This window comes from Hypanus sabinus, chromosome 7 (genome assembly GCF_030144855.1).
Source record: "Hypanus sabinus isolate sHypSab1 chromosome 7, sHypSab1.hap1, whole genome shotgun sequence".
NCBI lineage: Eukaryota > Metazoa > Chordata > Chondrichthyes > Myliobatiformes > Dasyatidae > Hypanus > Hypanus sabinus.
In genome coordinates this window covers 31,572,965-31,586,653 of record NC_082712.1, presented here as the reverse complement: position 1 = coordinate 31,586,653, position 13,689 = coordinate 31,572,965, and the positions used below count along the sequence as shown (strand labels likewise).

The following is a 13,689-nucleotide window of genomic DNA, read 5'->3' as shown; positions in this document are numbered from 1 at the left end:
TACATTTAACAAGGAGAACTTCATGAGACAGGACATCAAGATGAGTAGTACACAGGCAAAAAAAAATCCACTACCTTAAAAAGTGAATGGATTCACAGTCATTAACTCTGTCGATGCAATGTGGACAGTATGTTAGAAATAAGGATAATATAATATTAGAAGCATCTGCTCTCTCTTACTTAGGTAATTTCTTACATTTATGATCTGAGAACACCACAAGCAATGACATTTCTTCAAGCATTGGGAATGTAATGGTACAGGAATGATACTTTTGAGCTTGCCAAGTGGCATGCATGACAATGAAGGTCTTAATTTTGCACCCACCCAAGATCAGAACACATCAATGCCAACAAGGAAAGTCAGATACAGGTACCTCACAGAGTTTCCTATGTAGTGTGTGGAACTCGCTGAGCTTCCTAACAACCATCCAGCCGTTATTTTCAGGATCAGGTAGATTCAGCTGCACCGTGATTGAATAGCAGGACATTTGCTCACCATTCTCTTCCACAATCTGCCCAAAGAAATAGACAATAAAGAGTCTGACTCAGTATAAAGCCATCCCACAGACCTACAGCAGCATGAGTCTGTACAAAATCAGTGAATGAATCTTGATGGCCTGGTATCAGCACCTCCAATCAGGCCCATTGTTTTCCACCATTAATACTTGGGTAGCATCCACATATGTGCTTCCAAACCCAGGAGGCAGAAACTTGCTGGGTGAAAGATAGTGCTACTCTTGTTATTTAAAAAAAAGATGCTGGAAATACTCAGCAGGTCAGGCAGCAGCCATGGAAAGAGAAACAGGGCCATTGCTTCAAGTCCAAGACTCTTTCACAGATGCTGATACAACAGTGTGCAGATGTTGCAGTCTGGAGCAACCTTCAATCTGCTGCAGGAATTCAAACTGACCCTTGTGTTGCTCTGGCTTCCAGATACTGCCCGACTTGCTGAGTGCTCCCAGTATTTTTAAATTTTATTTCACATTTCTCTCAAGCCCTTTTTGATATTAATTTATTGTACTGCACATGTAGGTTCCATGTAGACCAATAGCAGGGCCCAGTTTGCTGGGACTTCGAAGCATTCTGCTGGGAAAATCATTTCATGGTCTGATCGACTGTGGGTCTGAAGACCTGACTGACTTCACTAAGGATTCTAATACTTTACACTTTACTCACTTTAGACTTATGCACAGCTCTAATGCCATATTTGCTGATGACACCAATGCCGTAGGCCAATTCAAAGGTGGTGATAAAAACCTAGCTGAGTGGTGCCATAACAACAACCTCCTATTCAATGTCAGCAAGACCAAGGAGATGATTACTGACTTCAGGAGCAATAAAACAGAGATCCAAGAGCCAGTCCTCATTGGGGAATCAGAGGTGATAGTAACTTTAAATTCCTCAGTGTTATCATTTCAGAATACCTGTCCTGGGCCCAGCATGTAGGTGCCATTATGAAGACAGCAGAGCAGTGTCTCTGCTGCCTTAGAAATTTGCAAAGATTCAGCATGACATCTAAAACTTTGACAAACTTCTATAGATGTATGGTGGGGAGTATATTGACTGGCTGCATCATAGCCTGGCATGGAAACACCAATGTCCTTGAATGGAAAATCCTATAGAACATAGTGGATATGGCCCAGTCCATCATGGGTAAACTCCTCCCCACCATTGATTACATCTACACTGAGTCCTGTCACAGGAAAGCACCATCCATCATCAGAGACACCAGCCACTCTCTCCTCACGGTTGCCATCAGGAAGAAGATACAGGAACTTCAGGACCCACACCATCAGGTTCAGGAACAGTTAATACCCCTCAACCATCAGGCTCTTGAACTAGGGGGATAGCTTCACTCAACTTCACTTGCCCCATCACTGAATTGCTCCCACAACCTATGGAGTCACGTTCAGGGAATCTTCATCTCATGCTCTCACTATTCATCCACTCTGTGGTCTGGCATTGTTTCTATCATGGTTATTGGATTTATTGTGTATGCCTGCAAAAATATGAATCTCAGAGTTGTATATGGTTGTATACATGTACTTGATAATAAATTTACTTTGAAGTTTTTGAACTTTGAACATCTGGGGGAATAACATGAGGAAGAAGGGAATCATACTATTTTGTATAAAAATGACTGTAGACTAATGCTTTTAAATGAGCATTTTATGATATTTTAAACTTTTTTAACTAATAGAATGACATTCTATTGTAACAAAAATATAAAAATATTTAACATTTTTTAACATGTTGACGGAATGCAAAACTAAACCTCCAGCTTTGCCTTCTGTCTAAACCTTCGAGGTCATTTAAAGAATGAGGCTCTCGCACTTCACTACCTGGTGCTCAGTGGCTGATGAGAAGTTGTAACTCAATGAAGGCCATTGCGACTAGACCTTCACGGGTAAAGCACTTTCCACGGAGCATTGTTACAGGAAAGCAGCATCCATCATCAGGGATGGATGATATCAAAGACAAGGTTGGATAGATTTGAGCATAGTAGCGGAATTAAGGATTATAGGGAAAAGACAGATAGGTGGAGAGGAGTCCATGGCCAGATCAGACATACTCTTATAGAATGTTGGAGCAGGGTCGATGGGACCAGATGGCCTACTCCTGCTCCTATTTTTTATGCTCTTATGCAAGGCTATTAATGCAACAGCAAATGGGCAAACAGGATTGCAGGCAGCACCTCTGGGTGCCAGCCAGGCCAACAAAATGATTACCTGTGCAAGCCTGTTCTGCCCATGCACTGCTTCATTCATTATATAACAAAACATTATATATGAAGAACATTATATATCATTTTTATAAATGACCTGGATGAGGAAGTGGAGGGATGGGTTAATAAATTTGTTGATGACACAAAGGTTGGAGGTGTTGTGAATAGTATGGAGGGCTGCCAGAAGTTACAGCCAGACATTGATAGGATACAAAACTGGGCTGAGAAATGGCAAATGGTGTTCATCTCAGATGAATGTGAGGTGGTTCATTTTGGTAGGTCAAATATGATGGCAGAATATAGTATCAATGGTAAGACTCTTGGCAGTGTGGAGATCAGAGGGATCTTGGGGTCCGTCCATAGGACACTCAAAGCTGCTGCACAGATTGACTCTGTGGTTAAGAGAGCATACGGTGCACTGACCTTCATCAATCATGGGATTGAGTTCAGGAGCCAAGGGGTAATGTTGCAGCTATATAGAGTCCTGGTCAGACCCCATTTGGAGTACTGTGCTCAGTTCTGGTCACCTCACTACAGGAAGGATGTGGAGACCATAGAAAGGGTGCAGAGGAGATTTACAAGGATGATACCCGGATTGGGGAGCATGCCTTATGAGAATAGGTTGACAGAACTCAGCCTTTTTTCCTTGGAGCAACGGAGGCTTAGAGGTGACCGGATGCAATAGACTCCTGAACAGGTACGTGGAGCTCGGAAAAATAGAGGGCTATGGGTAACTGTAGGTAATTTCTAAAGTAAGGACATGTTCGGCACAGTTTTGTGGGACAAAGTGCCTGTATTGTACTGTAGGTTTTTCTATGTTTCTAAGAGACACAAAGTAAGAAATGATTCAAAGTCAGTGATGTCAGGTTCAAAGTAAGCAATGATTTTCCCTAGAATGGAGCAATTTACCTTGAATTTAATTAACTCCTGAACTTTCAAAGTCAAACGGGACAGGTTCTACAAGAAAGGAGCTGGTAATCAGCTGGCTTGCTCAAATGTTACTGAAAAAATTACCAATTCCTCTCGTGACCTGCTAATTTTACATATAATAGGTATGCCTAAGGAAATCAGATATTCAAGGAAATTCATTGGGTTCCAGCCAAATGCTCAGAGCACTCCTGCAATACACACAGCAAAACAGGATCATTAATGTTGCCTTTGTTCCACCTTTCCCTCTTCTACCTCACTGTTACTTAGATAAACTTGCTTTCTCTCTTGCTCAGTTATGACTAAGGGTCTTTGATCTGAAATATTATCTGAAATTCTCTCACCATAATTGCTGCTTGTGGGTTATTCCAGCATTTCTATTCCCTCTCCCCCCTCCCATGATTCCATCATCTCCATTTTCACTGGCTGCATTTACATCATGTGCTTCTGAAGTACAGATATTTTGGGAATTAGGGAACAACTGGCAAATAAAGAAGCATCGAAGTCCCATGAGCAGCAACGAGATTCTGTAAATGACGAGATTATTCTTTTAGCAACATCATTAAAGAAGTGGCAGAAATCATTGAAGGGGGTTGTTAATCGAACTGCAAACAACAGTAATGATCCTAGGATGGAATTCAACTGGACATTAGAGACACTAAAAAAGGCATAACTGTAATCCAGAGTGACGTTGATCTATATATAGCTCAGCCAAGCCAAATTGGTAACAATACTGTGAAGGATGTATTCCTGGAGCATGTCTGCAATTTATTTTCAGACTAATATCTCAAGGAAGTGACTCTAGAAAAGTCTACCTGGGAATGGGCAATGAAAAACAAATAATTAACAAACTTGCGTGTGGTCACTTGGTGAAGAACAGCCGAGACATGATGCAGCTGTTCGTTCAGCTGGAGAGTGAAGCAGTACTATCAGAAACTGGGGCTCTGAATCTACACATAATAAGCTACAAAGCCGTTCAGCCCACATTGGCCCTGATAAATTGGGGAATTTATTGCATGAATGGTAGATAATACTTAAAGAATATACAAATAGCAACAATTATCCAAACTTGTCTGGCACAATAATAAGAAAGAAAGCTGACCTTTGGCTAATAAAGGAAATTCAGGATAGTATTAGTTTTACAAAGGAGTATATAAATGCATCTGACTAAAGATTAGAAATTTTCAATTCAGCAAAGGAGGACAAAGACTGATTGAGTGAGTAAAATGGAATATGAGAATAAGCTTGTAGGAATTATTTTAGAAAACAGCAGAAGCTGCTATAAATGTCAGTGAAAACAAATGTGGATCCAGTACAGTTAGAAACGTAGAAAACCTACAGCACAACACAGGTCCTTCAGCCCACAAAGTTGTGTCCAACATGTCCCTACCTTATTAATTACTAGGCTTACCCATAGCCCTCTATTTTTCTAAGCTCCAGGTACCTATCCAAAAGTCCCTTAAAAGACCCTATCGTATCTGCCTCTACCACTGTTGTCGGCAGCCCATTCCATGCACTCACCACTCTCTGTGTAAAAACCTTACCCCTGACATCTCCTCTGTACTTACTCCCAAGCACCTTAAACCTGTGCCCTCTTGTGGCAGCCATTTCAGCCCTGTGAAAAAGCCTCTGGCTATCCAAACGATCAATGTCTCTCATCATCTTATACACCTCTATCAGGTCACCTCTCATCCTTCATCGCTCCAAGGAGAAAAGGCCGAGTTCACTCAACGTATTCTCATAATGCATGTTCCCCAATCCAGGCAACATCCTTGTAAATCTTCTCTGCACCAGAACTGAGCACAGTACTCCAAATTGAGTCTGATCAGGGTCCTATACAGCTGCAACATTACCTCTTGGTTCCTAAATTCAATTCCATGATTGATGAAGGCCAATATACCATATGCCTTCTTAACCACAAGAGTCAACCTGTACAGCTACTTTGAGTGTCCTATGGACTCGAACCCCAAGATCCCTCTGATTCTCCACACTGCCAAGAGTCTTACCATTAATACTATATTCTGCCATCATATTTGACCTACCAAAATGAACCACTTCACACTTACCTGGGTTGAACCCCATCTGCCACTTTTCAGCCCAGTTTTGCATCCTATCAATGTCCCACTGTAACCCCTGACAGCCCTCCACACTATCCACAACCCCCCCTCCAACCTTGGTGTCATCAGCAAACTTACTACCTCATCCCTCCACTTCCTCATCCAGGTCAGTTGTAAAAAATGACAATGGAAGAAATTATAATTGGGAATTAAGAAACAGTAGAACCTTAAAAATATTCTTTGGTTTTGTCTTTTTATAGAAGGATACAAATAATCTCCCAGAAATGTAAGGGGGCCAAAGGTCTAGACACAGAGAGAAACTGAAAGAGATCAGTATTAATAAAACATAGTGCAAATTATTGGGATGAAATGCTGACAAATCGTCAGGAATTTATAACCTACAGTGCATATAACAACATGGAAGGAAGAGAGTTAGAAACAATGAGAGTGTACTAATGGTCATTTTTCAAGATTCTTTTGACTCTGGAACTCTTTCTACAGATTGGTGGGTGGCAGAGAAAACCCTCTATGTAAAATAGAATGACAGAAAAAAAACAGGGGACAAAATTATAAGCCTAACGGTAGGAGTGGAGAATGGGTTGAAATCTAATATAAAAGATGCAATAGCAGAACACTGGGAAAGTACAAACATGATTGGACCAAGTCAGCCTGGGTTTATGAAAGGGGAACTCTAAGTAATTTTAATACCTATGGAGGTGGTGCACTTGAACTTTCAAAAAGTCCCTTTGACTATGTCCTAACAGGACATAAAATTGCTCAAAATTAAAGTACAGGGTCTTTTGGATCACACGGAGGCATGAAGCGAGAATCAGCTAACAAACAGGTACAGAGAATAAGAATAGATGGAACATTTTTGTAGGTGGCAGGCAGTGACTAGTGGGACACTGAAGGGATCAGGAGAATATACTGTATATTGATGAGTTGAGTGCTGAAAGCAAGCATTCAAGTGCAGTAGACAGTTAAGGAGGCAGTAGTGTGTTAGCTTTCGTTTATAACAGGATTTAAGTAGGGAAACATGCATGTATGGCTACAGATGGGCTAGGCCTTGTTGAGATCCCATGTGGAGTTTTGTGCACAGTTTTTCTTGTTGCCTGAAGAAAGATATTCTTGCCTTGGAGGGAGTGCAACAAAGGCTTGCCATACTGATTCCTGGGGTGGAACACAAGGTTAGATTGGGACAAAAAGGTCTATATTGACTGGGGCTTGAAAGAATGAGATGGCATTTCATAGAAAACTATAAAATTCTAACTGTGCTAAAGAAGCTAGATACAGGTGGGGTGTTCCCAATAGCTGCAGAGTCTAGATGAAGGGGGCACAACTTTTAAAAGGATGATTTTTTTTTCATCTGAAAATGGTGAAACCAAGAGTTCTGAAGAGAAGGCAGCAGAGTGAAAGTTATTTAAATATTCAAAGAGGTGGTCAATATATTTCGTTCATGTTAAAAGATCCTAGGATACTGAAGTGAACTTTGATCACTCTGAATGGCAGAGCAAACCCAAATGGCTCAATGGCCTAATCCTGCTCCTAACTTCCATGCTTGGTTTGTTTCTGGGATATAATCAGAAAGCCAACAACTTTCAGCAGACAACTGGTGACAGACAGAAAATTCTGGCACACGGAATAAAACAAACTATTTCAGACAAAATATGCTGCTGATTCAACACTACTGAAATACTGTCAAAATTAGGTTCAAGTACACATGAAATGTGTCATGGAAATTACAAACAAAAGACTAACTTCAGTTCTAATGCTATATATAACAGATCCCTTTTCTCCCAAACAGCTTTAAAATTCTTTCTTTCTTTTCTCATTTGCACTTAAATTAGTAGAGACAGGATAGACCACTAAACTTAATGGCAAACTTCTGCTTCATTATCCTAATGAAGGAAATGTCTGGTAATTAAACACTTCAAAATACTTCTGATATTGATGGCTGGCCCAGAGACTACAATATAATAAACTGGGAAAAAGATCCTAGCAACACAACCTATTTGACTATAAAATACAAACATTTTGATTAAATTATGTGATAATTGGTTTATTGCACTTTAATGATCAGATTTATACAAAACATTTTAAGATGTGTTGCTACATGCCATTTGTACTTTTGACAAGTGTATTTTGCTACTTGATGTATGTGACTAGACTGAAGTTCTTCTCCCACTATACAAATTAAAAGTAATTAACATCTTTATTGACGTGTAATTTTTGTAATCATGAGAAATTTTAGCAATTAAATGTTGATAATCAAAGCTATCATTTCACTTTCAAAGTTTCACACATTATGTTCAGTTCAGTTATTTATTTTGCACTCATACTGAAGTATTAGTATCAGTGTAAATGGTCAAAATGAAGTGTAAATTGTGCCAATGACCATGTGAGCACCAAGGCAAAGCAGTGGTATTACTTCCTTCAGAAATTCCTTTGTAGTTACTGTCCATTCTGCAGTCAGATTGAGCCCAGGCTCTGAATGCAATCTGCATTATGAATAAACTATGTTCCACAAAGACAGCTGTAGTGTGAACATGCTATCGCAGTTACAACATAATGACCTTCCCAGGCCTACATACCACAATGTACAAAATGTACCCCTGGGTACATAAGAAATGAGCACTGCTTCCAAACAACATTGAACTCTTATTGAAAATGTGATTAGAAACTTGGCAACATACACAAAATGCTGGAGGAACTCAGCAGGCCAGGCAGCATCAGCAGTCCTGATGAAGGGTCTCACCCCGAAACGTTGACTGTTTACTGTTTTTCCATAGATGCAGATTCTCTCGTTAGAAATTTGGCAAAGACTTTGACTCCAAAATTAAGTTTAAGGGGAATAAACTGACATGGACATGGTAGGTCTAACACATTGCGCATTTTCCACACAATCATTCCAATTTTGCATATGGTTTAATATGATATTTCCTGATAATTTGGCACACAAGAACTATTTGTTTATCTACACGTATTCCATGATTAGTTATTTCAAAGAAAACACTGAGGACCGAAAAGGCCACATCTGCCCCTTTGCCAGTGGAATCCTCCTGGAAACCTAACATTCAGCTGGGAATTCACACTGTACCACAAGCAAAATCTCCTGGCTAGATGGCACCAATGAACCACAGTGACTCTGCAGACTACGCACAATACTTCTAAATTCTTTATTTGAATTACTCTCTCTGCAAACTGCAGCATGTAAATTCCCTTTAAGCAATGTACTTTTAAATCAGCTTAATGAACTACAGATTTCACAAGGACCGAAGGACTCAGCAGACCAAGAAGGTATGGCTCCTTTAAGCAGACGAAGGTTCATCACCATCGGCGGATGCGAGGTGGGGAGGGGGTTGGTGGGGGCATTCCAAGCCAGGCTGAAACACAGAGGGATGATGCACCCTCTACCAGCATCTTGTTATCAAAAATGCAGTCACTGGAGAACAAAGGTAAGGGGAGGGAAGTTCAAGGGGGATATTAGAGGAAGGTTTTTCACTCAGAGAGTGGTTGGTGCGTGGAATGCATTGCCTGAGTCAGTGGTGGAGGCAGATACACTAGTGAAGTTTAAGAGACTATTAGACAGGTATATGGAGGAATTTAAGGTGGGGGGTTATATGGGAGGCAGGATTTGAGGGTTGGCACAACATTGTGGGCTGAAGGGCCTGTAATGTGCTGTACTATTCTATATTCTATAAAATTGAATACCTGAGGGCAAGATTGATGTATTGGAGGGGAATGAGAGATTGTCGTGTTCTGTGTTTGAGTGAGTTGGGGCTTTCTTCCAGCAAGCCAGATACAATGATCAGACCTGAAGGCTTCTCAATTTACAGAATAGACCAAACTGCTGGTTTGAAAAAGACACAAGGTAAAGGTGTGTGTTTCATAATACACTCTCGATGTTCCTTCAATGTGGCGGTTTTATCGAACTTGTGTTCTCCCCTGAATTATCTGCCAAATGCCGTCCATTCTGTTTACCTTCAGAGGAGTATTCCATAATCACGACTGCAGTTCATATATAGCACTAGTGGCTGACTACAATCAAGTGCTTATGATACTGCATGATGCCATTTCCAAACAAAAAACAGTCCATCCCGATGCATTTCAAATCATAATCGAGGACTTTGACCAGGCTTGTTTGAAGAAAACCCTGCCCAATTACTGTCAGCATATAATCACCAGAAGTCCCAACACACTGGACCATTGTTATACTAAGATAGAAATGCTTGCTGTTCCATGCCTCACTGCATGCGGTAATTCCGATCATTTGGCTGTCTTCCTCCCTGCATACAGGCAGAGGCTAAAGAACTAAGCTCCAGAAATTAGGAAAACAAAGAGGTAGTCGCAGGAGGCAGAAGAGCGGCTATGAGATCGCTTCAAGTCGGTGGACTGGATCATGTTCAAGGACTCATCTGTGGATCAGAATGAATGCACCATGGTTGTCGTGGACTTTATCAAAACCATTGTAGATGAGTGTGTCCCCACAAAATAATTCAGAGTCTTCCCCAATGAGAAGCCCTGAATGAACCAAGAAATCTGCAATTGACTGAGGCCCAGATCAGAGGCATCCAAGTCTGGTGACCAAGAAAGCTAAAAGAGGTCCAGGTACGATGCCCGGAAAGCCATCTTATGGGCAAAGTGGCAATTCCACACTAGACAGAGGATGCTCAACAGTTGCGACAGGGCTTGAATACTATCACCTCTTATACAGTTAAAGCAAGGGACATAGATGACAACAGGGTTTCTTTCTAAACAATTAGCTCAATGCCTTCTACGCTCAAAAATGCTCGACAGTTATGGCAGGGTTTGAATGCTATCATTTCTTATAAAATGAAATCAAACAACAGAGGTGACAACAGGGCTTCACTTCCAGATGAGCTCAATGCCTTCCATGCTCGTTTTGACCATCAAAACTTGGAGCAACCATCACAGACTTCCACAGCCCACAATGATTCCCGTGATTTCAGTCTCTGAGGCTGATGTGCATCCAGCTCAGACTGCATACCTGGTCAAGTATTAAAAACCTGTGTTTATCAACTGGATGGAGTGTTCACACTCTTGCTTCAGCAGTCTGAGGTATCCACCTGCCTCAAGCAGGCTTCAATTATACCAGTGCCCAAGAAGATCGTGGTAACCTGCCTCAATGACCATCATCCAGCAGCGTTCACAGTGATGAAGTGTTTTGAGAGGATGTGATGAAACGTATCAACTCCTACCTGAGAAGTGACTTGGACCTGCTCCAATTTGCCTACTGGAGCAAAAGGCCCACAGTAAATGCCATTTCATTGGCTCTTCACTTAACCCTGGACAGCAAAGGTGCATACATCAGGATATTCTTTATCGACTACAGTTCAATATTCAATAGCATTATCCCGTGAAAGCTATTCAATAAGCTTCATGACCTTGGTTTCAATACACCCATGTGCAATTGGATTCTCAATTTCCTCACTTGCAGATCTCAGTCAGTTTGGATGGACAACAACATCTCCTCCACAACCTCCATCAGCACAGGTGCACACACATGGCTGTGTGCTTAGCCCCTTGCTCTACACTTATTACTGTGAAGCTAAGCACAGCTCCAACGCCATATTTGTTGATGACACCACTGTTGTAGATGGAGTGAAAGGTGGTGACAAATCAGCATGTAGAAAGGAATTTGAAAATCTGGCTGAGTGGTGCCACAATAACAACCTCCTACTCAATGTCAGTAAGACCAAGGAGTTGATTATTGACTTCAGGAGAAGGAAACCAGAGGCCCATGAGCCTGTCCTCATCAGAGGATCAGAGGTGGCGATGGTCAGCAACTTTAAATTCTTCTGTGTTATCATTTCAGAGGACCTGCCCCAGGACCAGCATGTGAGTGCAATTTTGAAGCATAGTAGTGCCTCTGCTTCCTTAGAAGTTTGTCAAGATTCGGTACGACATCCAAATCATTGACAAATTTCTATAGGTGTGGACTGGAGGGTATATTCACTGGCTGCGTCACAGTCTGGTATGGAAGCACCAATACCCTCAAATGGAAAGTCCTACAAAAAGTAATGGATACACCTACTGCTGCTGCACTCACCCAAATCTCCTCCATTTCCCAAACATCCCCGTTCAGCTCATCTTCCTGCTGCCTTACCCAGTGATATTCATCTTGTCTTTACCCATCACCCCATAAGCCTCCACACCCAACACATCATCCTCTGCAACCTCTGCCATCTCAAAAGGGATCCTACCAACAAACACACCTTTACCTCCCCCACTTCTCTCCACTTTCCGCAAGGAATGCCCCCTCTGTGAGTCCTCTGTCCATTCATCTCTCCTGATACTTTACCCTATATGCAGCCCAAGTGCTACAGCTGACTATCCACTTCCTCCCTCACCTCCATTTAAGATGCCAAACAGTCCTTCCAGCTGAGGCAACACTTCACCTGCAGATCTCATTGTGTCCGGTGCTCCTGGAATGGCCTCTTCTACATTGGTGAGACCCTTCGTAATATGAGGGGACTGCTTTCTTTGTCAAGCACCTCTGCTCCATCAGCTGAAAGCAGAACTTCCTGGTGACCAAACATTGTTATTTCAATTCCAATTCCCATTCTGGCATGTCGGTCCACGGCCTCCTTTTCTGCCATGATGAGGCCACCCCAAGCTGGAGAAGCAACACCTTATATTCCATCTGGGTAGCCTCCAACCTGATGACATAAATATTGATTTCTCCTTCTGGTAAATAAAAATTCCCTCTGCCTCTGCTCCTCTTCTATTCCCCACTCTGGCCTCTTATCTCTCCTCACCTGCCTATCACCCCCTCCTCCTTCCTTTTCCTCTATAATCCACTCTCCTCTCCTATCGGATTTCCCCTCTCCAGCCCTTTACCTGCCCTGCTCACCTGGCTTCACCTATCCCCTTCCCCCCCCACCCACCTTTTTATTCTGTCCTCTTCCCCCTTCCTTTCCAGTCCTGAAGAAGGGCCTCAGCCCAAAACACCAACTGCTTATTAATTTCCATAGACACTGCCTAACCTGCTGAGTTCCTCCTGCATTTTATGTGTGATAGTTTAAAAATTAAACAGTTAAAAAAAAGATTAAACAAGCTATTCAATGTAACTTACATACAGCCCTGTCTCTTGCAGCCATTAGTCTCCACTGAAATGGTTGAACTTTGCTGTCCAGTACTAGATCTACCTGAGCACTGGCATTGACTGGGCACTAAAGCATGTGTTCCACTAGACGACTACCTGACACGTCCAACATCACATTCCTGTTCCTGGACACACAGGAATCCTGATTCTCTGACTCTTCTGGGCCGGGGCTTTGGGGATTCAATCTAGATTATACCAGCATTTCCCAGCTTGTTTCAGATAATTAATATCCTTCCTGTGGCATCATAATGAGCCTTTGGAAAATCGAAGTACATATATATATTATGACAGATGTGTAGTTCATTATTTATCTACTTTGTACAAGCTCTGATCCTAGTGGCAAAGATATACAGTGAACTATGCAGTACTATACAGTAATGTGCTCAATGATGGGGAGGGCTGTGATGGCAAAGCTCTCCTCATCCTTGCCATTTTGCATTGTTATTTTTAATGCTGTTCTACATCAATGCACAATATAATAATCTGATATGTACAAATCGTATGCAAAACAAACCTTTTGCTGTATCTCAGCACATGTGAAAATATTAGACTATTTCCAATTCTAATTCAGCATACAGCATGAATCAAAGGAGCTTTGGGTTGCAGAAGTTGTTTAGAATCACATTCCTCAATTAAATGTAATCATCAATTTACCTACAAATGTCCATTAAAAGGCTAATACAGTCATTGAATTGTGTTTGACATACCAAATGATTCATTCACCCTAAAAAAGCTCATCTGAGTTCAGGTTCCATTTACGTTGTAAACAAGCCTCTTTGCATTTAGGTCATGTGTGTAAAAAAACTAATTTGCAAACTCAAACTGAAATTAGAATATTCTTGCACTTGAATGCTA

General features: G+C 41.5%; 1 protein-coding gene across 5 annotated transcripts in view; it reads right to left on the bottom strand.

The window, feature by feature from the left end:
• Positions 1-13,689, bottom strand: part of snx25 (sorting nexin 25) — a 302,483-nt gene that overhangs the window by 53,949 nt on the left and 234,845 nt on the right. For 4 of the 5 annotated variants that reach the window (XM_059974381.1, XM_059974379.1, XM_059974378.1 and 1 more), the window contains exon 13: positions 374-511. The exons of the other annotated variant lie outside the window; for it this stretch is intronic. In XM_059974381.1, coding sequence (XP_059830364.1) covers positions 374-511 — 138 coding nt within the window. The remainder of the gene's footprint in view (positions 1-373; positions 512-13,689) is intronic. 5 annotated transcript variants of the gene reach the window in all.